At 41.0% G+C, this 27,500-nt stretch overlaps 2 protein-coding genes and 1 long non-coding RNA gene across 3 annotated transcripts in view; 1 reads left to right on the top strand and 2 right to left on the bottom strand.

Annotated features, from left to right (window-relative positions):
- LOC117968424 (C-type mannose receptor 2-like) overlaps positions 1-27,500 on the top strand; it is a 242,708-nt gene that overhangs the window by 159,604 nt on the left and 55,604 nt on the right. The window lies entirely within an intron of this gene.
- The window catches only part of LOC117964844 (macrophage mannose receptor 1-like), a 99,482-nt gene that overhangs the window by 49,678 nt on the left and 22,304 nt on the right, over positions 1-27,500 (bottom strand). The window contains exons 4-5 of the mRNA XM_059010659.1: positions 15,124-15,465; positions 14,101-14,424 (exon numbers count right to left, since the gene is read on the bottom strand). Of these exons, the coding sequence (XP_058866642.1) occupies positions 14,101-14,424; positions 15,124-15,465 (666 nt within the window). The remainder of the gene's footprint in view (positions 1-14,100; positions 14,425-15,123; positions 15,466-27,500) is intronic.
- Positions 6,367-8,858, bottom strand: LOC131709006 (uncharacterized). The gene is made up of 4 exons (XR_009311343.1): positions 8,815-8,858; positions 8,692-8,733; positions 8,419-8,571; positions 6,367-7,943 (listed from the first exon to the last, which is right to left on the bottom strand). It is a non-coding gene; the product is annotated as an uncharacterized LOC131709006 (long non-coding RNA).

Here is a 27,500-nt window from a genome sequence, read left to right as displayed (position 1 = left end):
TTGTGCTTCTACACATTTAATTTAATTCCATGTGTTTTAGCACCACACCTGTGCATTTCTTTCTATACTGAACATCTATCTGAGAATAACACATGTGTATCGCTGCTTTAGTTTGCTCCCATATTGTGTATATATCTAAATGCCTATGCGTTTATTGCAGGCGTACATGACGTCATCTATTTGTGGTGTGAATGTAGGAGTTCTTTATGTAAAATAATTTCTTGGATATCAGACTGGATTTAATATATATAAACAGACTTTAAAGTACCCGTTAAAGCTTTGTGAATAGAACTGGATAAGATCACACATCTCTGATGTAAAACATTACATTGGAATTCAATCAAATAGATTGACAAATCAACCTAAAACAGTACTTAAACCTGCACCTGTATGTATATTTATAGAGAGGTTTCTTATAGATAGTTGCATTTGTACATATAGAAAGTAGATTAGAGTGTATAAACAAATACATCTAGATCGTGTTTTAGGAAAGTCTTACCTTACACTCAAAGCAGTGCCAAAGTGTTCTCCTCCCCGGCTGGAAACGCGCTGACAAGATGACGCTCAGTTTAGACATGATATGATATACTGAGTATGATGGGTGGAGACAAACAGCACAGCCAATGACTTCATACTTTACACAGTGACTGTCACTCCCATTTTAAAAAGCAATAGTTACATGCCCTGTGTTTCAATATTCATAGTGTATTATATTACACAGTGACACAACATGGTTTAGACAGTTTATATATAAAGTATTGCTGGTTTGGGTGTTTGGGGGCGTCACTGTTTACCTTGCTTTTTGCCATGGTGACTGAAGACAGGAATCACACTGAATCTGTGCCCTTGGGCAGTGGTTCCTCGGGGACCCCTGTGACTTTTCATAAGAACATAAAAAAGTTTACAAACGAGAGGAGGCCATTCAGCCCATCTTGCTCGTTTGGTTGTTAGTAGCTTATTGATCCCAGAATCTCATCAAGCAGCTTCTTGAAGGATCCCAGGGTGTCGGCTTCAACAACATTACTGGGGAGTTGGTTCCAGACCCTCACAATTCTCTGTGTAAAAAAGTGACTCCTATTTTCTGTTCTGAATGCCCCTTTATCTAATCTCCATTTGTGACCCCTGGTCATTGTTTCTTTTTTCAGGTCAAAGAAGTCCCCTGGGTCGACATTGTCTATACCTTTTTTGGATTTTGAATGCTTGAATCAAATCACCGCGTAGTCTTCTTTGTTCAAGACTGAATAGATTCAATTCTTTTAGCCTGTCTGCATACAACATGCCTTTTAAACCCGGGATAATTCTGGTTGCTCTTCTTTGCACTCTTTCTAGAGCAGCAATATCCTTTTTGTAACAAGGTGACCAGAACTGAACATAATATTCTAGATGAGGTCTTACTAATGCATTGTAAAGTTTTATCATTACTTCCCTTGATTTAAATTCAACACTTTTCACAATATATCCGAGCATCTTGTTAGCCTTTTTTATAGCTTCCCCACATTGTCTAGATGAAGACATTTCTGAGTCAACATAAACTCTTAGGTCTTTTTCATAGATTCCTTCTTCAATTTCAGTATCTCCCATGTGATATTTATAATGCACATTTTTATTGCCTGCGTGCAGTACTTTACACTTTTCTCTATTAAATGTCATTTGCCATGTGTCTGCCCAGTTCTGAATGCTGTCTAGATCATTTTGAATGATTTTTGCTGCAGTGTTTGCCACTCCTCCTATTTTTGTGTCGTCTGCAAATTTAACAAGTTTGCTTACTATACCAGAATCTAAATCATTAATGTAGATTATTATTGTTATTTATTTCTTAGCAAACACTCTTATCCAGGGCGACTTACAATTGTTACAAGATATCACATTATTTTTTACATACAAATCCACATTTATACAGTTGGGTTTTTTTACTGGAGCAATCTAGGTAAAGTACCTTGCTCAAGGGTACAGAAACAGTGTCCCCCACCTGGGATTGAACCCACGACCCTCTGGTCAAGAGTCCAGAGCCCTAACCACTACTCCACACTGCTGCTTTAGGAATAGCAGAGGACCTAATACTGATCCCTGTGGTACACCACTGGTTACCTCGCTGCATTTTCAATGTTACAGTAAAACCGTTCCACCTTCCTGCTGTATGTTGTTACTGTAACATTATTCAATTCGTTACATCTACAGGGTGATGCAAGACCTTTGACACAGCTGTGCTGCTGATTCTCTGCATTCTAATGTTAGATAAGTGGCATCTGTACCTGCAATACTGTAAAGTCTCAAGACTTATCCTGATACTGTATAACAAGCTGGGATAGAGCTAACAGACAACACAAGCTAAACAGTCATGCAGCCGGTACTGTGACAATCAAGCGCTTTACAGATCAGTCACTCATTACATGAACACTGAACGTATTAAAACAAGTTTGCATTCAATATTGAATATACAGAGTCAGTTTCAGGTAAATCACCATCACTCGGAATAGATGCTTTAATCAAACACTGTGTTAACCCTTTTATCAGAGTAATTAAATAATGAGGGGATTGAGTTGCGCTCCCTGTGTTTGCATGTAGACCCTGTAATGAACTCGTGTGTTGCGCAGCATGTGATTTGTTTGAAAGGAGAGCTAAGAGATTTGAATTTTTTCTTTGCCAGTCTGAGCAGGGTTAGCAGCATGGCTATGCAAAGAAGGGCAGATCTGCTTTCAAACTAAAGAGTGTTTGTGCTTCTACACATTTAATTCAATTCCGTATGTTTTAGCGCCACACCTGTGCATTTTAGTGTTTTTCTGCACAGAAAGTGTGTCTCTGAGAATAACACATATGTATTGCTGCTCTGTGTGTATGGAATAAGGCCGCAGCGTGTCCGTATCTACTCCGGTATACGGATGCCTTGAGGAGTTGTGCTACCCAAGGTGAAGTCAAGGGCCACCAGACCCTGAGAAGTCTGTATATTTGATGTATGAGGACACCCTGAAGGGCCTTATTGCATTTATAATCCATTTATAATCATTCAATTTATTATCCACCAAAACCAGCTAACCAATACTTTGCATCAACGAAAGCAACCCATTCCGTACCTGCGACTGCCGAGAGCCAATCACAGACTATCAGCTCGACTGGAGTACAGACACAGCGTCTTCCAACAGCAAAGACGCGGACAGTTCAGTAATATTGCACCATTCATATATAGATTCAGGAGAGAAAGGTTTTGTCTGAAGGTAGGAACATGGTGAGTTTGGAGGCATTTTAGAGTGGTATTTAATGAGAGATTGTATTGGTAGTTCAGACTCCATCGCACACAGACTGTTCAGTAATTGCTCTGTTCATTCCTCAGGCAATGCCCTGATTATAAATAGGGGTTTAAAACCCTAACAAGTTAATACACAATAAAAATCAATTTACTAGATAAAAAAAACACTGTTTTCCTTTTTATATGTATGCCAACCTTGTTCTTTTTTTAAACAAATTTCAGGACTATTTTCTTAGAACGTCTTAACTCAGCGGTTAAATGGTAAAAACTATAAGATGACTGTCATAGGGCAAGATATGGGGTCATGGCATCCAGCCAGACACCCAGCCTGGAAATGCCTCCACTTACAGGTGTACAAGGACCTAGTGGAGTCTGCCCTAGCGCTCTGCAACGTACACACAAACGCATCTGATAGCCCTTGGGCTAATCAGCGCCCCCTTTCAGGGGCCAGACCAATAGCTGGAACCTGCCCGGTTCCGGGTGCCAAAGAGAGCCTTTTGCCTGACTGAGGAGATCCATGTGCAGTGGAATCTCCCAGGGCTGGCCGTGCAACAGCTGGCACAGGGTCGCAAACCAGACTCTCCTGGGCCACTTGGGGGCCACTAGGAGAACTGACGCTTCCTCTAACTGAACCTTTTTGAGAAAGGCCGGGAGCAGCGGTATAGGCGGGAAAACGTACCAAAACATTTTGGGCCATACGTGCGCTAGGGCATCTACACCAAGTGGACCGTCTAAGCCAGGGCTTCCCAACCCTGGTCCTGGGGACCCCCTGTGTCTGCTGGTTTTCATTCCAACTGAGCTATCAATTACTTAACAAGACCCTTAACCTGAACTAATAATTTGCTTAATTAGACTTTTTTTAATTGTTCTCAGCTCCTAAAAAGTTGCAGAGTTCGAGTTATTCCTAAAATGTTATAGCTAACTTGAAATCAACTGTTTAAGAGCTGTAAACAAGTAAAAAGGTATAATTAAGCAAATTATTAGTTCAATTAAGGGTTTCGTTAATTATTAGTTCAATTAAGGATTTAGTTAAGTTAATTGTGAGCTCAGTTGGAAAGAAAACCGGAAGACATATGGGGTCCCCAGGACCAGGGTTGGGAAGTCCTGACCTAAGCGGTGGAGGGAGTACCGTAGGAGGCAATGTGTCGTCTCTGCCACAAAGAGATCGACTTGCACCTTCCCGAACCGTTCCCAAATGCGCTCCACTATCCGAGGGTGGAGTCGCCACTCTGACGCATGCGGACCCTTCCTGGAGAGGAGGTCCGATGCCCAGTTCACCGCTCCGGGAATGTGCGTCGCCCGTTAAATAAGTAGAGCTTTCACAATGAAGAAATAATAATAATAATAATAATAATAATAATAATAATAATAATAATAATAATAATAATAATAATAATAATAAAGTGAATATGTTTTACTTGATGGGAAATACGTATCAGTGGTAAAAAGGAAACAGGCAAATTAAAATATTGTTTTCTACATTTGTGTTATTAAATGGAAATTGAGCCATGCACTTATACGAGTTAAACTAAAAACACATGTAGGAAATGTGCGTGCTATTGCAAACCACTTTATCAAGCTGAATTAACAGTGAAAGGTTTAACAAACACTATGAATAATGCTCTACACAATGCTATGGACACTAAAGCTGTAGAAAAAGACATTTAAACAAAGCCCTAATCGACACCGTGTGTCTGAAAACGAGCCTCCAAACTACAATACCACCTACAAGGTTCTGAAAAATCATAGCGCATGAAATGGAAAAAGAAAATTCAGATACTGCTGTCTTTATAGGTAACCCGAGACAGAGCTATAAGCCAGAAAACGGACAATTAATAAATCAGACCCGAGGTCCTTGTACAAAAGGTTCACTTTTATAAAGTGGCAAACACAAGTAACCCGAATTAACCCGTGTTAGAAAGACAGCACAGGATCTTTGAATTTTGTAGAAGAAAATATTTTATTTTTTTAGAACAGCACTTCAGATCACCTCCTAAACAGGAAATAGTTGACAATTTGTAATATGGGTCTTTTTGGAGTTGCGTAGTTGTACAGCTGAACAAGGCGAAGCTGTTAGTTCCTCTCACATTTCAGAGTTGTGACCCTTTAGATTCGTCTGATTGGAAGAGAACACGAGGTGATTTTGCTCCCTGTTTGGGGGCAGCCATTTCTCATTCAAATTGATGGAAAAAAAATATTTAAACCAACGAATCTGATGCCTTCTGTATGAAACTGTGCTGGACTTTCTGTAATTATAAGATCTATAGGGTTAAGATGCGGGATACTTTTGAGATCATAAATAATTACTCTTATTATACTACTCGTCTAGTTTTGTTTTTTGTACATGATTCATTTATACTGAATAGACCATCGAAATGCGCAGAACCATTGAGATGACGCTCAGTAGTCTCTCCTTGCTACTGAGCGTCATCTCTCCTGCAATACCTCAGCGGAAACAGTAGGTGGCAGAATAACCCTGACGTTATATGGAAGTCGGCCTAAAACACAAGAACAATAGATTCAATTGTATTTCTGGATGATTCAAAGGTTTTGAGAAGTTGTTGTAGTGATATTTGTTATATTTAGAGAAATAAAGAAACAAAAGACTGAGGGTTCAAATTGAATTTCAACTCTTTATTCATTTTATAAAGGCAAATACACTCAGAAATGTAGAATATCCCCAGTATGACAGGACTTACTCAATCTATTACATATGTTCTGTTTAGTTTGGTTAAAATTGTAGGATCATATTAAAATAGAATTACAGTGTGTCTCTTTACTACATTCCTCATCAGATTAGCATGAGCTGCAATCTGCTTCATCGGAAACCAGGCCCTGTTGGCTGTCCAGTTTGTTTGCATTCCCTAGAGGCAGGTAGTTTAATCTGCAGGCACACAAGCTTCCTCCCTCCTTGAAGCTTTCTGGTCTCTCTTTGTGTCACTCTAGTGTGCACTAAACAGGCACGCTGCTGAGACTACCTGCAGCAGCAGGGGGGTATGAACGACCGCTCTGCTGCAGCTCAGGGAAGCAACACAGGAGTGCAAACAAGGGACAGAAAAGAGTTTCTTTTCTTTTCCAAGTGGAGTGTTTGTGATACTAGTGCTGATGACATCACACAGGCCTGACTACAGACACACTTTATTAAATACATAAAAACTACTTAAATATTTAAAACATTTTTATTTTTAAAAGAAAAAAAGCTTAAAAAGTAGTTATAATGAGAATATCAAGTTACCCCATTCCCCCCGCTGTGCTTCTTCCATTAACAATGTATCCTGTATTAAAGGACTGCTAACCTAGGGTTAAAATCCATTTTCTTAAAGCTTACTAACCCCAGCAATATTATCACTGGCCCCTTTCTTTTGCTTGGGTTTTATACTTCAATTTGGAAAGTAGATATTTCATAGTCAACGTTATAGATACTAATGATTTAAACCAAGCTGCTGCTGCGTCCTCAATCAGACCAAGTGACCTACAGCAAAGGTACCAGGATGCAGCAGTTTATCTACACGCTGCATTTTAAACAGCTGAGGATCCTGAACTAAAAAAACAAGTGAAGCAGCTTCTGAAAAGACTCCTCAAGGCTGACTGTGAGGAAGTGAGGTGGGGAAGCATGTTAGCGTTGCACTGTGTACTGAGGCATTTAGGAGAAGCACTGAAGACTGTGCAACACTATTATGCTTCCCCACCTCACTTCATTACAATCAGCCTTGAGGAGTCTTTTCAGGAGGCATTTTACTGGAATAGTTAGTAAGCACTGCAGATAATGCTCTTAGTTGAAACAACAGAGAATCACACAGAACACACACAATAGGATATTAAACAAGCACAATGAAATATCAGAATAATGTATATCATTAAAGATTGCTACATAGCATTATCTTCTATAGTATTTTGATGTATTACTCCTATAGTAAAGCTCTGGGTTCTGTGGAGACAGTGGTTCTCAGACTGGGGGTTGGGAACCCTGGGGGTTCACAGGAAGGTTTCAAGCGACCACATCACAAGCAGACCTACCATCCGCAATGGCTGCAGTGCATTGCAGCAGCTTTTTATAGAGAGCAGACATGGCATTGCAAACTCTGTCACATACAAGACTTCGATTTCCTTTATTACTCACACATTGCTTACACAATATCATTCAGATTTAGATATTTCTATAATTTATTAGTAAATAGGTTTTTTTCCAATATCATTCAGATTTAGATATTTCTATAATTTATTAGTAAATAGGTTTTTTTCAGACTAAAGTGACCTTAAAAGGGGTCCCAACTACAGATTTAGAACCACTGCTGTACACCCTTTTAGGGGTGTTGTTAATCTTTGAAACAGATAAAGGGGAGCTTTTCATAACAGCACAGATCATTCCACTCAGCCCCCCCATCCTCCCTCAGCACCATCTCCCCACAGTGCTCATAGTAAGGATTGTTGGGCTCCCCAGGGGCCCAGTTAGTGTAGTTTACAGGCCCCTTGTTATCCTCACCAGCCACCCAGTACCAGTTATCATACACAATGCTTCTGTGCAGGCCGATCCAGAATTGCGATGCAGTGCTGTTCGTGACGAGCTCCGACACTCTGTTCTGTGCAGCCAGGCTTGTGAGGTTCACTAGGTCAGTGTAGTGATCCTTGCAGTACCGCCAAGCCTCCGGCCAGACCATACTGTCAGAGATCAGGTGGAGACCCTCAGGGACTGGAGTGCCTGGTGATAATAATAATAATAATAATAATAATAATAATAATAATAATAATAATAATAATAATAATCATCATTTCATTAACTGTGATCTGGTTTTGTACGTGTGCTATTCATGTGCCGGTCATGAGTGTTGGGTTGGTGTTTGCAGTAATATTTAAATTGTGCTTCTACAGCTGCCATCAGCCTGCATTTCTTTATGACAGCAGTGTGGTTCAGATGATCAGGGCAATATTATCACTGATGTGATTTCTCACCTCTATTGCAGCTGGTAACATGATTTATCAAATAATCAGTTGGCTTCACAGACCCCAACCAGCACTAATCTTGCAGTACCTAATGTTACCTCAGGTCAGGTAGTCCAAGCATAGTGCTAATCAGGGTCTGTGAAAGCAGATGATAATTTATATATATTCCCAGTAGAGGAGGAGTTACTCTGCTCAGGCAAGCCGTTTCACTGCACCCTATGCACGGTGCCCACCTGTTCCTGCAGGTGAAGTGCCAGGGAGCCAGGAGCTGGAGTGTGAAGGGGAGCTGGCTCGAGGAGAGGTGCCGTCCATCGTGGAAGGCTGCTGGGATTGTTCTCCTCCATCTTCAGAGAGCCGTGTTGAAGGAGGGTCTGAGGGGGTTAGATCTGTAGAAACAGATGAATCAATAATGAATATATTACAATAAATAAAATAATTTAGTAATTTATTACAGTCACATTTCTGCTGTGGGCTTTCAATCAAACTGAAGTGATTACACTCCATACCTTCAGAGAGCCGTGTTGAAGGAGGGTCTGAGGGGGTTAGATCTGTAGAAACAAATGAATCAATAATGAATAAATTATAATAAATAAAATAAATTCAACTGAATGCAGGATCTAACTCCATACCTTCAGAGAGCCGTGTTGAAGGAGGGTCTGAGGGGGTTGCATCTGTATGAAGATGAAAGAAGTATCATTTATATTTCAAGTCTATTGTTTTAATATATTGTAATGAAACTGTGTCTATGCTGCTGTCTCCACCAGGGCAATGCTCACAATGACATGCTGTCTCACTCATCCTGAAGGAATCAATGTTTTTAAATCAATACAATAAATATAAAAAAATAATAAATAAAATAAATTCAACTGAATGCAGGATCTAACTGCATACCTTCAGAGAGCCGTGTTGAAGGAGGGTCTGAGGGGGTTAGATCTGTAGAAACAAATGAATCAATAATGAATAAATATCAATTATTTAATTATTTTATTTATTAACAGCCACATTTCAGCTGTGGACTTTCAATCAAACTGAACTGTTTACACTCCATACCTTCAGAGAGCCGTGTTGAAGGAGGGTCTGAGGGGGCTGGATCTGTAGAAACAAATGAATAGATAATTAAGAAATAATAATAAATAAAATAATTCAGTAATTTATTACAGTCACATTTCTGCTGTGGGCTTTCAATCAAACTGAACTGTTTACACTCCAGACCTTCAGAGAGCGTTGTTGAAGGAGGGTCTGAGGGGGTTGCATCTGTAGAAACAAATGAATCAATAATTAATAAATAATAATAAATACAATAATTCAGTAATTTATTACAGTCACATTTCTGCTGTAGGCTTTTAATCAAACTGAAGTGATTACACTCCATACCTTCAGAGAGCCGTGTTGAAGGAGGGTCTGAGGGGGTTGCATCTGTGTGAGGATGAAAGAAGTATCATTCATGCATTGTTTTATTGTATTGTAATGAAACTGTGTCTATGCTGCTGTCTCCACCAGGGCAATGCTCACAATGACATGCTGTCTCACTCATCCTGAAGGAATCAATGTTTTTAAATCAATACAATAAATATAAAAAAATAATAAATAAAATAAATTCAACTGAATGCAGGATCTAACTGCATACCTTCAGAGAGCCGTGTTGAAGGAGGGTCTGAGGGGGCTGGATCTGTAGAAACAAATGAATAGATAATTAAGAAATAATAATAAATAAAATAATTCAGTAATTTATTACAGTCACATTTTTGCTGTGGGCTTTCAATCAAACTGAACTGTTTACACTCCAGACCTTCAGAGAGCGTTGTTGAAGGAGGGTCTGAGGGGGTTGCATCTGTAGAAACAAATGAATCAATAATTAATAAATAATAATAAATACAATAATTCAGTAATTTATTACAGTCACATTTCTGCTGTAGGCTTTTAATCAAACTGAAGTGATTACACTCCATACCTTCAGAGAGCCGTGTTGAAGGGGGTTGTCAAGATAATAGAAGTCTGATTTATTTTTCTAAGTGTAATGAAACTGTATGTGTTGTGCTGTCAGTGCAATGCTCACAATGACATGCTATCTCACTCATCCTGAAGGGATCAATGTTTTTAAATCAATACAATAAATACCCAATCAGAATGTATTTTACAGCATGTGTCTCTCCTGTGTGTAACAATGAGGGGTAGCTGCTCCCTGCTCACACACTCTTAATGATGGGGCTGGTTTCTGGTTCTTCAGATCTCTAGGCTACACCTTGCCCTGCTCTGGGGGTCAGACAGCTACTGTAGGATCAGATGGACTGGGCCTCTGAGTCCCTGCTCACAGACTGGGGTACAAACACTGAATTGAACAAGAACACAGACTGAGCCGGGATCCTTACCATCATAGCAGAAGAAGGGGTACAGAACGCTGCAGTCTTTGTCACCCCATGTGCCACTCTTGTACATCCTCACACATTTATCATTGCCTCCCGCATTGTTTGGTTGCTCATTGTTCCAGTAGTGAAATGTGAAGCTATCCCCCTGGTGTGACCACTTCCAGGGCTCATTGAACAGGCCTATCCAGAAGGTCTTGCCCTGCGCTTTCTTCACTAGGTCTGCATTTTCACTGGCGTTCTTTATACTGACGAGGTCGGTGTGGTTTTCTCTACAGTACTGCTGAGCTTCAGTCCAGGTTTTCAGTTCTTGAATGAGGGTGTATCTCTCAGTGATGGTGCTGGTCTCTTGTAAACACAAACAGCAGATCAAAGTCAGTGTCAGTGCTCTCCTGTTGTACAGTGATTGAACCCGAGTCACATCCAGCTCAGCTATCAAGGTCATGAAAAGCAACATCTCTAACAGTGCCTGGGAGTCTCTTCAGTTTATTAATGTCTGAAAAGTTTTACAGCAGGATGGGGGGTCTGCTTTAATGATTTAAAAGTATCCCCCCCCCCCCCCCATTTAAAATTTTAACATCAATATATGATTTAATAGGGTCCAAGCTATTTCTGCCTGTTTTTTACGGTTGTTATATTTGTGGCTATAACTCTTTAACTATAAAGGTTACAGGTGCATGTCATACATGAAATGAATGCGAACACACACTAGACTTCCATATAATATAAATTAAATAGCCTGAGACTCAGCCAGCTCAATACAGATAACAAAAACACATTTATTGTTTGTAAAAAATATTTTAGCATGGCCAGCTCAAATCTGATAGTGCACAAAGAAACTTCAACATGTAGAGATCATGGAAAAAAAATTTGAACAATTGGATAAGAAATAAAGGAATTAAGGTCATATATACAAAAGGGACCAAAAGCAACAAAAAGAACGGATTAACTGAAAATGTGCAAAAGAAAAAATACAAAACAAACATTCTAAAGGATTCGCCCCAGGCACCCTGATCATGTGGCACAAGATGGGGCCGTTCACTGTGGCTTCAATAGCCAGCAAGGTAGCTACCATGGTAACCTGACGCTAACAGCTATCTCATCCATCTATCTGATGCACAAGCACGACAAAAATAAATAAAAAATAGAAATAGGTCCTTGTGCCTTCAGTGTCGCTGTGATGCAGGAAGAAAACAAAGACAAAAATACTGCGCTTCAAAAGACGCAGCGTGCGTCGTTTTTTTAAAATAACAAAAATAAAATAAAAATTTAAACAAAAACACTGCTCACAGAGCAAAATAAAGGTTTTAACCAAAACAAAAATCACAAACACCAAACACCAAACAGGCTGGGCAAATCAACTTCACTGTTCCTAGATTATTTGTACTTTCTGCTTCGTTTCGTCTCTTTCTCTCACTTATTATTATTATTTGGGCAGCAGTGTGGAGTAGTGGTTAGGGCTCTGGACTCTTGACCGGAGGGTTGTGGGTTCAATCCCTGGTAAGGGACACTGCTGCTGTACCCTTGAGCAAGGTACTTTACCTAGATTGCTCCAGTAAAAACCCAACTGTATAAATGGGTAATTGTATGTAAAAAATAATGTGATATGTTGTAAGAATTGTAAGTCGCCCTGGATAAGGGCGTCTGCTAAGAAATAAATAATAATAATAATAATAATAATATTTATCCAAGGAGACTTACAGAGACTAGGGTGTGTGAATTAAGCATCAGCTGCAGAGTCACTTACAATTACATCTCACCCAAAAGACGGATCACAAGGATGTTAAGTGACTTGCTGAGGGTCACATAATGAGTCAGTGGCTGAGGTGGGATTTGAACCGGGGACCTTCTGGTTACAAGCCCTTTTCTTTAACCACTAGACCACACAGCCTCCTACAATTTGTCCAACAATTCCTCCATTCTCTCCTCTGAACAACCCACCCAGAGCAGGGAGAACTAGTACGGGTTGCGAAGCTTCATTCATGAATTGGAGGAGATGTGATTGAACTAGCTATCGGAGGGGGCGGGGCTGAGGGTACTTTAGGGGGACGTGATGCCGTAATCGCTTCCTTTGTTGTGGTTAAGGGGAGGAAACGAGGATGGAGAAAACAGTGCATGAATTGTTTGTTGCAAATAACTGTGTATCATTGTCTTTGCCAGACGGCTATTCTACATATCCGGGTGCTGCCGCTTCAAGCCAGCCATAAGCCCGGACTTCACTGCACCTGTACACCAGCAAGCACCCCTGGATCAAGCACCGCACCTGCATCTAGAGCACGCACTGTCCGGAGACGTGTCTGTATCTGTGCTGTGTGTCTGTGTTTGTGTATTATTTCGGGACTGAAACCCCTTGGTTTATACGCTGACAATACCCACAGTTGGGTAGAGCCAGCATTTATTATTTATACAGTCAAGGAGAGTGGAAACAGAAAATAAAAAGAACTTGAACCATGAACTTTGTGTTGCGTCGTTGTCTGGATCACCTGCATCACCCTTTCACTGCGCACTGCAAACCACACGTTCACATTGCTGCACTGTGATTTGTGTTTGGTTCTGCCAGGGAGCTGCTTGCGCAGGACCCAGGGTCTGAGTGATTGGTCAGTGTGTATGTAAATGTGCTCTTGTGTATGTGAGCCAGTATGGCTCGGGGGGATCTCTATTTAGGAGCTGGCTGCGAGCAGCTCGGGGCTGTGTTGTGGTGTCCTGACATTGAATCAATAAACATCTGAATGAGATCTTGCTGCAGTGGTCTGGCTCTAGTTTGTTCCCCTGAAAAGCTACAATATATATATATATATATTTTTATATATTTATAACTTCAGGATTGAAACCGTGTGATCACTGGAAAGCAAGAGGGGCTCCCTGTTTATTAAATGTACACTACAGTTTATAGAGCAAAGATTTTGTATTGGCAGCTTGTACAGGACCAGCTGTTTTACGGCCCAAAGGAGCAGTTCTGCTGTCTAGAGTGTGGAGTAGTGTGGAGTAGTGGTTAGGGCTCTGGACTCTTGACCGGAGGGTCATGGGTTCAATCCCCGGTGGGGACACTGCTGTTGTACCCTTGAGCAAGGTACTTTACCTAGATTGCTCCAGTAAAAAACCCAACTGTATAAATGGGTAATTGTATGTAAAAATAATGTGATATCTTGTAAGTCGCCCTGGATAAGGGCGTCTGCTGAGAAATAAATTATTATAAATTATATATATATATATATACTGTACATAAATATATAGCACCTTTCATAGTAGACCACGATCACAAAGCGCTTTACAAGATAGTGAGGAACAATGCATAATATATTAAATACAGGGCATAGTACATTAAATACCAACAGTAAAAAACAATGCAAATACATTAAATGTATATACTAGATATACACATCATCTTACCCCTACACTGCTTAGTCCAAGTGGCTGTTAATACAGGCTGTACTGTACAGCATTACACTACGAGCTGAGCTGTCACAGACCTGGGCAGTATCCAGGGGACCTGGCTTCAACCCCCAGTCCAGCCAGCTGTTTCATTAACAAAGGAATTGAATCTCAACTCACCATTGTAGCACATGAAAGCTTTCTTCTCACTGCAGACTGAATCATCCCACTTTCCATCAGAATTGACTGAAGCACAGAAGAGGTCTGCTCTCCAGTTGGAGTAGATGACGTCATCTCCATTGGACCACTGCCAGTTCTCTTTGTCATGATACAGCCCGATCCAGAAATGGTTCTCACTAGTTGTAGGTATAAGACCCATAAGCGTATTAACCCCGTACTTGTCTTGTATGGTGGGCAGGTCTCTGCCTTGGTTTCTGCAGTAGCTCTGAGCTTCCAGCCATGTCTTCTTAGTTCCTTCATAGAAACACTGACCAGAGGAGCCGCCTGGGGAGAGGGGACAGCACAATAAAGATCAGTGAAAACGTGTTCTTCAGTGACAAGATTTGCACTGTAAATGTAACTAAAGGTCACAGATTCTTGGTCTTGTAAGAATGTAGGCTGCTACTATAACTGTATGGAAGAATAAATATAACAATATGCTTGTAGTTTGTACTATAACATGAGTAACAAAGGTCATGGAAACACTGGGTAGCCATACAAATCAATGTGAGAAAAACTCAATTCACTGTTCAATCCGTGTTAAGGCTCATTCCGGCTCAACTACACCACTGCACTCGGACCTGAAGGTTTATCTCTTGTGATTTCTAAGGCTCTACAGGAAACCGCCCCCACACTCTAGACAGCAGAACTGCTCCTTTGGGCCGTAAAACAGCTGGACCTGTACAAGCTGCCAATACAAAATCTTTGCTCTATAAACTGTAGTGTACATTTAATAAACAGGGAGCCCCTCTTGCTTTCCAGTGATCACACGGTTTCAATCCTGAAGTTATAAATACAGCAGGCTTGGTTTGGAAAACCTGCAAGACTGTTGTGGAATCCAGTTTTCAACAAGAAGGAATTTCAATTACAGGGAGTGAATGGGTCCACTCTCCTGCACAGATAAGCTGTCACCCCCCTCCACACACACAAACTGGGGTGAAACACTGAACTAAATGAGAACACAGACTGAGCCGGGATCCTTACCATCACAGCAGAAGGAAGGGCGCGGAGTGCTGCAGGCAGTATCACACCATCCACCAGTCCTACCCATCACCACACAGTTCTCATTGCCTCCTCGGTTGTCTGGGTCCCCACTGGCCCAAGTTTTAAATGTGTAGCTATCCCCCTGGTGTGACCACTTCCAGGGCTCATTGAACAGGCCTATCCAGAAGGTCTTGCCCTGCGCTTTCTTCACTAGGTCTTCATCTTCACTGGCGTTCTTTATACTGACGAGGTCGGTGTGGTGTTCTCTACAGTACTGCTGAGCTTCAGTCCAGGTTTTCAGAACTTCAATCAGGGTGTATCTCTCAGTGATGTTGCTGGTCTCTGTAAACACAAACAGTAGATGAGAGGCTGGGAGCTGTGGATGTTTGGTGGCTCTGAACCCAAAACTGTGTGTTGTCCTCAATCTGACTGTAACAGGGCAAGGAGCCCTGTACAGTTATGATTTGTTTACTGTGAGAACGGGTTCTCCCCCTCCGCCCCTGAGCAAGTTATTGTTTTGTATTTATTTGTTTTTGTATTTATGTTTGTTTGGTTTTTATTTTTAAAATGTGTTCTGGCAGAGGCGAGATTGGTGCTCGTCCTCTGCCAGGAATAATTTAAAAACCTTGTGCCGAAGGTGACCATCCTCCGAGCTTAATTAAGTGATTAATTTGTTGCTAATCGGGAGATGGTCACCTCCATAAAAGCCGGCAGCTCTCTGCACTCAGGGTGTGTGTACAGTGGAGAGTACGGGTGAGCGAGAGGAGAACGGAGAAAAGAACATTTAAAAAATATACAGGATCAGTGACAGCATTTGCCCAGCCTGACCCGTATTGGCTGTTTTGTGTTTGAGATTTTGTTTTTGTTTATCATTTTATTTTGCTCTGTGTTTTTTTTTGTTGTTTAAATACTTTATTTATTTTTGTGTTACAGTAAACAGCGCCGCAGCGTCTTTTTGCACTGCAGTATTTTTGAGTTTGTTTATCTTCCTGCATTCTGGTCTGATGTCACCGCTCAGCCATCCTGTCACAGACCCATTTCTGAGTTAATCTGAATCAATTGAGGCTGATAACATATTATTAGTTTGGTACATCGCGTTTAAACTAAATTAACGCGGTAAAACTAATTTGCTTAATTAGGTACTGGAATGTTGGATTCCGTTCTGAATGGGAAGTTGAATTCATTCTCGTGCATACTGACATGATCGATTACAAGGAGAAACGCGTATTGAAAATACTAATGCAAAGTAGACAGTTTGTGTGATAAGCCATATTTTAATATTTGTATAACCATGTATTCTAATGATGTTATGGTCGTTGTAATCGTTTCACTATGAAATCAATGAACTGTATACTATTCACGCATATCTCTAACCAATAGTCTTTCCTTTCTGTAATATTAGATTGGTTGTGCAACCCTTTTTATTCTTTAAATAAACTATTGTTTTATATTTCTGACACGTTGTGTGAATGTCGGTTATTGGCTAAGGGAATCCAAGTTCTACATGATCCCAAACTTAAATATGGTATGTCTCATTTATTACATTTTGATGTTCTTAAACAGGGCGACTAAAGACAAATTTACATTGAAATAAATTGCATACCTAATTCATTACAAGGGCATATCTATACAGGTGGGACGGACTGCACTTAAACAGAAAGGGAACCAATCTACTCGGAGAAAGGCTCCTTGAGGAGGTTCAGAAGCATTTAAACTAGAAAGGAAGGGGGGAGAAAACAAAAAAACAGAAGAGAGACTACATCAAAACAAGAGCAACAACTCAGGTAAGACCACTATTAAATGTATTTATCTTAATGCTAGAAGTCTGAGAAACAAACTGTTAGAACTTGAAGCTACTGCACTAACAAGCAATTACGATGTGATAGGTGTTATAGAAACTTGGTTATCCGAGAGTGATGGAGACGAATATAATATTAGTGGGTACACACTGTATAGGAAAGACAGGCAGGACAGAAGAGGCGGAGGGGTAGCGCTATACATAAGAAATAGTCTTGAAGCCCAGGTGTTAAATCTGGACAAAGAAAACAATGCAGAATCAATATGGGTCAGAATGATGGACACAAATTCAAAGGGCATAATAATAGGAGCATGCTATAGACCACCAAATTCAGACGCTGAGCAAAATAATCTGTTGTACAATGACATTCGAAATGCATGTAGAAAAGGAGAAGCCATACTAATGGGGGATTTCAACTTCCCCCATATAAAATGGGAAAACCCGTTGGGGGGCACTAGGGACGAAATTGAAATGGTGGAAATGACAAATGACTGCTTCCTAACGCAATTTGTCAAGGCACCGACTAGAGGGGAGGCATGCCTTGACTTAGTCTTTTCAAATAATGAAGACAGAATAACTAAAACAGAGGTCAGAGAGCCATTGGCAAACTCAGACCACAACATGGTCTCATTTGAAATATTTTTTAAAACCCCAAAAGTAATGACTAAAGCTAAGGTTTACAATTTTAGAAAAGCAAACTACGAAGGTATGAAACAGAGACTAGTAGAAGTAGATTTGAGTAAAATAGAGAAAACATCCACAGAAAAAGGATGGCTGTTTTTTAAAAATGTAGTACTAGAGGCACAAAACAATTACATCCCAAAAGTAGACAAATCTAAATCTAAAACAAAATAGCCAAAATGGTTTAATAGATCAATTAAAAAAAATATTCAGTGAAAAAAGGCACTTTACAGAGCATTTAAAAGGGACCAAAAACAAAGCACACAGAAAGAGTACTTGGAACTGCAAACACAAGTCAAAAAGGAAGTTAGAAAGGCCAAGAGAGAGACAGAAATCAATATTGCTAAGGGGGCTAAAACCAATTCCAAAATGTTTTTCCAATATTATAACAGCAAGAGAACATTCAAAGAGGAGGTTAAATGTCTAAGAGACTCAAATGGCAAAATCATAGACGAAGAAAAAAAATAGCAAATATATTAAATGATTACTTTTCACAGGTTTTTACAAAGGAGGACACGGACAACATGCCCCACATGTCGACCTGTTCCTATCCAATTTTAAATAACTTTAGCATAACAGAGGCAGAAGTGTTAAAGGGACTAGGAGCTCTTAAAATAAACAAATCCCCTGGGCCAGATGAGATCCTCCCAATAGTACTCAATGAAATGAAAGAAGTTATTTACAAACAGCTAACCAAGATCATGCAACAGTCTCTTGACACAGGGGTTGTACCGACAGACTGGAAAATTGCAAACGTAATACCGATCCACAAAAAGGGAGACAAAACCGAACCAGGTAACTACAGACCAATAAGCCTGACTTCTATTATATGGAAACTTATGGAAACTATAATAAGATCCAAAATGGAAAATTACCTATATGGTAACAATATCTTGGGAGAAAGCCAGCATGGTTTTAGGAAAGGGAGATCATGTCTAATTAACCTACTTGACTTTTTTGAGGATGCAACATTGAAAATGGATAACTGCAAAGCATACAACATGGTTTATTTAGATTTCCAGAAAGCTTTTGTCAAAGTCCCGCATAAAAGATTAATTCTCAAACTGAACGCAGTAGGGATTCAAGGAAATGCATGCACATGGATTAGGGAGTGGTTAACAGGTAGAAAACAGAAAGTACTGATTAGAGGAGAAACCTCAAAATGGAGCGAGGGAACCAGTGGTGTACCACAGGGATCAGTATTAGGTCCTCTGCTATTCCTAATCTACATTAATGATTTAGATTCTGGTATAGTAAGCAAAACTCGTTAAATTTGCAGACGACACAAAAATAGGAGGAGTGGCAAACACTGTTGAAGCAGCAAAGGTCATTCAAAATGATCTAGACAGCATTCAAAATTGGGCAGACACATGGCAAATTAAATTTAATAGAGAAAAGTGTAAAGTATTGCATGCAAGCAATAAAAATGTGCATTATAAATATCATATGGGAGATAGTGAAATTGAAGAAGGGAACTATGAAAAAGACCTAGGAGTTTATGTTGACTCAGAAATGTCTTCATCTAGACAATGTGGGGAAGCTATAAAAAAGGCTAACAAGATGCTCGGATATATTGTGAGAAGTGTTGAATTTAAATCAAGGGAAGTAATGTTAAAACTCTACAATGCATTAGTAAGACCTCACCTAGATTTCCATTACACGAGAGTAGATGTTAAAACTTCATGCTGATTTGAACTCGGCTCTCGCCAAGATAAGCACCAACTAAGATGTAGCTTTACAGTAAACTAATGTGATCCATATGCGTCTCCATCCATTTACGTTTCCTTCCATATGATGATGTAGATATCCTTCTGTCTGGTGTTAATGGCTGAAGTGTAATGCTGGCTCCAGGGATCAGCTTATTTTGCCTCCCTGGCACATCAGCACACACAACGGCTGCGATGCTGGCTCCGGGGATCAACCAAAGTGCGGCCTCCCCAGCGCATCAGCATGACAACCGTCTGGATTGAGCTAAGTAGGGTACATCTCTGGGGTTTTCAAGTGGGCACCTTCCATCCTCAGTGTTTCGTCGACTAGCCCACGACACCTCAAGAGGGCTCGACGGTGATTCTGGCGTCCCAGCATCACCCCCCTCCGTCCCCCACTCAACTCAGCCCAGCTTACTTACCTGTCCCCAGCCAGAATCTTTCCGTCTCAACCACAGCCAGTTGCTGCTCCTCTCTGCTGCTTCAGATAAGTTCTTCACTGTGCGACGCAACTCTTGGCCACTGAATCCGACGTCTCTGAGAAACCGGGTTGTAGAGTGTGCCACAAATCCTCGACAACCCACTTCCACTGGGTAAACCCGAACTCTCCATCCTCGCTGTTCCGCTTCAGTGGCTAGTTGAGCATACCGCAGTTTCTTCCTCTCATACGCCTCATCTACAGCATCCTCCCATGGCACTGTTAACTCTACCAGGTGAACAAGGCGTGCTGATCCAGACCACAAGACAATATCTGGTCGAAGGTTAGTGGTGGCAATCTCAGGTGGAAAAATAAGCCGTTGACCAACATCTGCCAGCATTTTCCAGTCTCTAGCAGCTTCCAGTTGTCCTGGGCGAGGATTGGTTTTAACACCTTTTCTTGGTGGTTGCTCTCCTGGGTGGAGGAATGTTGTCTTTTGTGTGTAATGTTTTGATGGAACAGGTGACAACTTATTGGTCATGTTACGCTTGTCTTCCAATGCTAAGGCCAAACAGCGCAGCACCTGGTCATGGCGCCAAGTAAACCGTCCTTGGCTAAGAGCCACCTTACATCCTGTCAAAATGTGCCTTAATGTTGCAGGTGATGAACACAAAGGACATGAGGGATCCTCTCCTACCCAGAGGTTTAGGTTCTGTGGTGATGGGAGAACATCATATGTTGACTTGATGAGGAAACTGATCCTGCTCTGTTCCATTGACCATAGGTCTTGCCAGCCAATCTTGCGTTGTTCCACACTCTCCCATCTCATCCATTCTCCCTGTTTGGCCTGGGAAATGGCCTTTATACACCTCATCCTCTCCTCCTGCTTTTGCACCTCGTTGACTACCAGCTTCCTTCTTTGAGCTGGGGCCGCCTTGTGCCATGTAGGAGGAGTTGAACTGAAACCAAGACCCCCTCTTCCATGCTGAACTTGCCCCATGATATCACCAATTCGAAGGGCAGCCTTTGCATCTTCCACAGCTTTCTTTGCCGCCCACTTTCTTCCAGTTTTCAACACAGGTGCTGCCTCCCTTACGCATTTATCGCGTGACTCTACTAATGTCATTTCCAATCTGACCTTGGCGCACTTAAACTCCTCGGTTAGAGCAGAGACTGGTAGCTGCAGTATTCCTTTACCATAAAGTCCCACTCTGCTGAGGCAGCGTGGAACTCCCAACCATTTCCTGATGTATGAACTGATTAAAGCTTCCAGCTTCTCTACTGTTGTCAAAGAAACCTCGTACACAGTCAGTGGCCACAGCAACCTCAGCAGTAGACCAAACTGAAAGCACCAGAGTTTTAGTTTACCTGGTAGAGCGCAGCTGTCTATGCTCTTCAAACCTTCCACTGCTTGTTGTCTAACTTCTCCCACACGAACTGTGTCCTTTAGATCCCCGTCGTACCATCTCCCAAGACTCTTCAATGGCTTCTCAGACACTGTTGGTATTGCCTCACCATTAATGAAGAATGTTTTATCTACTACTTTGCCTTTAATTATAGAGATGCTCCTTGATTCAGTGGGCTTGAATTGCATTCGTGCCCATTCAATGTTATTGGTTAATTTGCCCAATAATCGATTAGTGCAGGCTACTGTTGTAGTCATGGTTGTCATGTCATCCATGTATGCTCGAATTGGTGGTAGTCGCATTCCAGAAGCCAAGCGCTCTCCTCCTACTACCCATTTTGATGCCCTAATGATTACTTCCATTGCCATGGTAAAAGCCAGCGGAGAAATGGTGCATCCTGCCATTATTCCAACCTCTAGGCATTGCCATGTAGTGCTGAATTCTGAAGTTGAAAAACTGAATTGCAAATCTCCAAAATAGGCTTTCACTAAATTTGTTATTGTCATCGGTACACTGAAAAAATCAAATGCTGCCCAAAGTAGTTCATGTGGCACTGAACCATATGCATTAGCCAAATCCAGGAATGTCATAGAATATTGTGTTCAGTTCTGGTCACCTTGTTACAAAAAGGATATTGCTGCTCTAGAAAGAGTGCAAAGAAGAGCAACCAGAATTATTCCAGGTTTAAAAGGCATGTCGTATGCAGACAGGCTAAAAGAATTGAATCTATTCAGTCTTGAACAAAGAAGACTATGTGGAAATCTGATTCAAACATTCAAAATCCTGAAAGGTATAGACAATGTCAACCCGGGGGACTTCTTTGACTTGAAAAAAGAAAAAAGGAGCAGGGGTCATAAATGGAGATTAGATAAAGGGGCATTCAGAACAGAAAATAGGAGGCACTTGTTTACACAGAGAATTGTGAGGGTCTGGAACCAACTCCCCAGTAATGTTGTTGAAGCTGAAACCCTGGGATCCTTCAAGAAGCTGCTTGATGAGATTCTGGGATCAATAAGCTATAAACAACCAAATGAGCAAGATGGGCTGAATGGCCTCCTCTCGTTTGTAAACTTTCTTATGTTCTTATGTTCTAAACTCCATTACATTAGGTGGTTGGGGAAAGGGAGCGGAGTTTCTGGAGAAAATCAGGTCCAGTTGGCAGCCAACTTTGTGAGTGGGTGAGGGGGAGAGTTGGAGAGAGAAAGGATGAAGAAGTGGGAGGAAGCCAGAAGAATGAGTCCAGCTAGATAGATGAATGTTAAAATCACCTAACAAAATGGTAGGAATAGAGGCGGCGATGGAAGAGAAGAGGAAGACAAGCTTGTCAAAAAAGTGAGCAGGGGGACGGGGCTGATAGAGAACAATAAGGAGCAGATGACAAGGGGAGTGCAATTCAACGCCATGAAACTCAAAAGCTGCTTAGAGATGGAAGAGAGAGTAGAAAGAAGTTCCAGGATGGAAAAAGTAGGAATCCAGTTCACCCACCTCGTCCTGAGGAGCGGGGAGAGCGAGAGAGGACACAGAGAGAGGAGAGAGCAGCTGGGGTAGCAGTGTTCTCAGGAGTGATCCATGTTTCTATAAGGACCAGAAAGTCAAGAGAGAGAGATGAGAGGTGTAGGCAGAGATGAAGTCAGCCTTGTTGCAAATGATGGAGGCAGAGGTTATAAGATCAGGTTGGAAGGGTTAGAGAAGTGCCGGTGAGAGATTTTGCTAGTGCAAAAGAAGAAAAGGATGGGGGTAGCAGAGAAAGTCACAGTGGACAGAGTGAACAAACTCACAGAGACAGCAGTGTAGGCAGTACACAAAGCAAAGAGGGTAGAGAGTATAGGTAGGAAAGAGCCTGCTTTTTGGGATGACTAAAACAGCACAGCTGTTTTGTTGAAGAAGATTAAATAGGGTCCTGGTCACAGTTGCAATCAAACAGGATCCAATTCCACCTGAATCAATTTAAAAGCAATTTAAAGTCATTAGGCCAACTGTGCCATATGTTTTTGTATCCATTCAAGGACAACTTGGATACAGGATTTTGACTGAAAATATTTCACAGCAGAAATAGTCTGAGATATCAGCAGCTGTAGGAGTGGCGGTGGCAGATTTGCAAACTCATTAAAGCTCCCTTCACAGGGATGCCTAGAAATAGTAACTGTAGTAAACTAATAATGAAAGTGCAATGTAAAACAATCACATCTTTACCTTGGTAGCACATGAAAGCTCTCTGAAGGTGGCAGGGTAAATCAATCCACTTTCCCTCTGAATTGACTGAAGCACAGAAGAGGTCTGACCTCCAGTTGGAGTAGATGACATCATCGCTGTTAGACCACTGCCAGTTCTGTGTGCCATCACGATACAGCCCTATCCAGGCAGAATCACTCAGAGAAGCTCCTGCAATATCTAAGAGCTGCTGTGCTTCTTCCTGGCTGTGCACAGTGGCCAGCTCTGTGTGATTCTCACTACAGTAGCTCTGAGCTTCAGACCAGCTCTTCAGAGTATTCACAAACACGTGTTTAATGATCTGGTTGGATGTGGGCACACAAAACCCTAGGAAAACAAACAAAAAACATTATTAAAATACGGCTAGCTAGCGGAGTGAAGATTAATAGACTGAGACAGAATAACATCTTATAAAGCTTATTCGCAGAAACGTTCTGTCCCAACAGAGGAAGTGAAGACATTTCAAACAAAATACAATTTATTTGTATTTAATTATATTCCAAAAACACATTGACATGTGACAGTGTAGCTGATAGTCAGACAGGTCAAACACAAGAGGAATAAGAACCTCTCTAGATAAATAATGTGTAACACAGACAGAGAGACGGCCTCAATATACCCCAGATTCTGATAATAACTCTGGACACACAGGCAGCCTCTGTAGGTTCATCCCACATTAAGGTATCTTGAAAAGCTGTAGAATAACCTTTGCTAAACTACACTTAGGACTGAAACCAGATTCTGATACTCCTAATAGCTAAAAAAAATAAGTGTGTCAACAGGCAGCCTCCATATACCTCCCACATTACTGATCAGTACCTTGTGCTGAGCTGAGCAGATACAACAGCAACAAGGTCTGCTCTGTAGAAGTGGAGCAGTGCAGTGAACACACACCCAGGAATCACACGTTAGTTTAGATTGAACGTGATTGAGGGACACTGCAGCTTTAAGAACCGCATGATCTTCTCTGAGAGGGAATGTGGACAATATCAAAGCAAACAGAGAGAAAAGCAGAAATAAAGGAAACTCACCTGCAAGCAGAAGGATGAGCAGCCCTCTCTCCCCCATCACAGCAGACTCTGCATTAGAAACAGAAGACTTTCTGTGAATCACCTCAATGCAGGTTAAGCTTCGAGTGGCTCCGGACTGGCTTTTCTGTACAATAGCTTGTGTGTTATAACAAGCAACACGTGCACTTAATCATTACAAACAGGACAGTTCAGACATCTCACCTTCCCCATGTGTTCACATGACTGTGACGTTGTGCTCTAGCTGTTATTTATTTGTGAATTCTTTGCCCCTGTAGTACTTTTAAACATCCTTATAGGTGATGCAAAATAAGAGGTATTTAACTGATGCCTCACTTTTAATCACATTCATTAGAACCTTCAATAGGATGTGTTTGTAAAATTGGAAGTGGTCAGATAAGGTAAAGGATAGGTGTATTTTCACATTTTATAATTTAGCAAAAGGAAAATATTCAGTAACAATGCAAACAACCCACGTCCTAAAACACAGAAAACACTGTGGGTCACCGAAATGAGAAGCTCTTAATTGCGAGCTTGCATCGTCATGCCTGAGCACGATGCTGCAGTGTAGAAAATAGAAACAGCACATTACAAAACTACACTCACTTCTCAGAATGCAAGGATAAGAGTTCAAATATGCGTAGCCTATATGCAAATGTAAAGCATCCTGGCATTGCAGTATTATATAGTACCTACACGCTGCTGACAGGGGTTTTTAAAACTGTAATGACAGACATGTCCACTAGATGTCAGTGTTTGAATAAAGCATGTGGGTTTAACAAGGTCACAGTCTTGAATTAGAGGTAATGGTGTGCGATTGTTCAGTTGGAATTCGTTCATTAACTGATTACCCAGCTGTATAAATAGGTCTGTTTGGGGACTGTAAGGAGAGGTGAACTGGCAGTGGAAATCTGTGTGCTACAAATAGTCACAGTACTTGTGTTTGTCAGGAAACACGCTTACCTGTCCTGACCATAGTATCCCCGCGAGGAGTTCGGGTTCGGTCTGTCTTTGGGTTTCTGTTGAAAAGTTTATTAAATAAACGCAGCTGTGTTCCTGGAACGACAAACAAGTCTCTGAAGTGGTGACTGCGCATGCGCACACGACCCGTACACTACAATAGCTGTAAATACACCTCAACACGATTGCAGGCTTAAAATAAAAAAAGGATTTGAATGACGTGAAACATGAAAACGTCATATTAATAAATATAAAAATTAAATCAGTAAATTACTATAATTTGCAAAAAAAAAAAAAAAAAAAGTTCCCTAAAAATGCATCAGTTAGGGTTTATATTAATGACTGAAGTAGAGAAATGCGATGTTTGGGTTTTTAATCCTAACACTGCATCCCCTCCCACCTCCTTACAAGCAGTGGAAGGGACAAGGCAACACAAGCAACCACAGACAGCCATCATTAAGATGGACAGCTCTGCAGAGGAGAGACCCATCTGCACTGCATAAGGATGGATATTTACAGAACGCATGTGTGTGCTATCTGCCAACATAGTCAGCAGTGTAGAGTAGTGGTTAGGGCTCTGGAGGGTCGTGGGTTCAATCCCAGGTGGTGGACACTGCTGCTGTGCCCTTGAGCAAGGTACTTTACCTAGATTGCTCCAGTAAAAACCCAACTGTATAAATGGGGAATTGTATGTAAAAAATTATGTGATATCTGTATAATGTGATATTTTGTAACAATTGTAAGTTGCCCTGGACAAGGACATTTCGGGTTTCGGTGGTTTGGCTGTCAAGAGGTTGGGATAGCCAGTAATCGAGATTCTAATTTCTATTATTATTGTTATTTATTTCTTAGCTGATGCCCTTACCCACGGCGACTTATAATTGTTACAAAAAATCACTTTATTTTTACATACAATTACCCATTTATAAAGTTGTGTTTTTATTACCTTACTCAAGGGTACAGCAGCAGTGTCCCCCACCTGGGATTGAACCCACGACCCTCCGGTCAAGAGTCCAGAGCCCTAACCGCTACTCCACACTGCTGCCCTATCCTTGATATTGGGTAGATTGCAGTAATGTTTGATGATTTGAATGGGAAGAATATATATATATATATATTAAACTGGATTTAATTCTACATTGATATCCATCGATCAAATATAAAGTTTAAGAGAATAAGAAGTAAAAGTGACGTTGTGTGTGACTGTAACAAAGGGGATTTTCAGAAAACAAAAACAAATGGAGCGGTCCACACAGGGTGACCAGACAGCAAGAGTGAAAAATCGGGACACTCCGTTGGTGAGGGGAGGAAGGAACCTCGTGAACTACTGCACAACGCAAACGACGCAAACTGTGTCTCTCTTTTGTAGATAGGCGTTTTTTTGTATTCCTTCGCCTTCCCGTGTGCATTGCAGTGTGGAGACCAGCAGTGTGGAGTAGTGGTTAGGACTCTGGACTCTTGACCGGGCGTCTGCTAATAAATAAATAAATACTACTACTACTAATAATAATAATAATAATAATAATTGCACTTAGGCAAAAACAAACAGAAAAATATAATTAAAAAACAGAAATACTACAAAGCGGTTAGCATTCTTGTTCACTGTTCAGATGATAACAATGTTTTAATCAGCCTATCAGTGCGTCTATATTGGCTTTTCTGTGACCTGCTGTACTGTGCGGAGCAGGAGGGACACAGGCAGAGCTGCGTTGTTTTCATTCAGGTTGCTAAAATCTAGTTTTCAGCATTAGACGCACATCTTGTAATGTGACTTAAAGAAAATACGATCGATCGCTAGAACTTCAGAATCCCACATTTAGCAAAAGGCTGCTGAACAGAATCTAAAACAAACAGCTTTCAGAAAACAAACTGGAAAGTCAGCGCAGACAAAAAAAGGATTCCTGTGTCGGTTATATCCAAGTTTAATCAGCACTACGTGTCCAATCAAGCACAGCCACCTCGCTTCAAACAGCATGCTGTTTACTTTTGAAACGCAGTTAGGATTTTAGACCCGAATAGGCGCGTTTTCTTTATTTTGACTCGTTACTGATGAAATAGATTCCTGGATGGGACAAATAACATGACAACGAGCGTGCTGCATACATTGACTTTATTAAAGAATGCCAGATTCCTTTGGGTAACCGAGTTTTGGGACCGTTTCTAATGGAT

Source organism: Acipenser ruthenus, chromosome 41 (assembly GCF_902713425.1).
Source record: "Acipenser ruthenus chromosome 41, fAciRut3.2 maternal haplotype, whole genome shotgun sequence".
Classification (NCBI taxonomy): domain Eukaryota; kingdom Metazoa; phylum Chordata; class Actinopteri; order Acipenseriformes; family Acipenseridae; genus Acipenser; species Acipenser ruthenus.
Note: the sequence above shows the minus strand (reverse complement) of the source record. Positions and strands in the feature narration are given on the sequence as shown.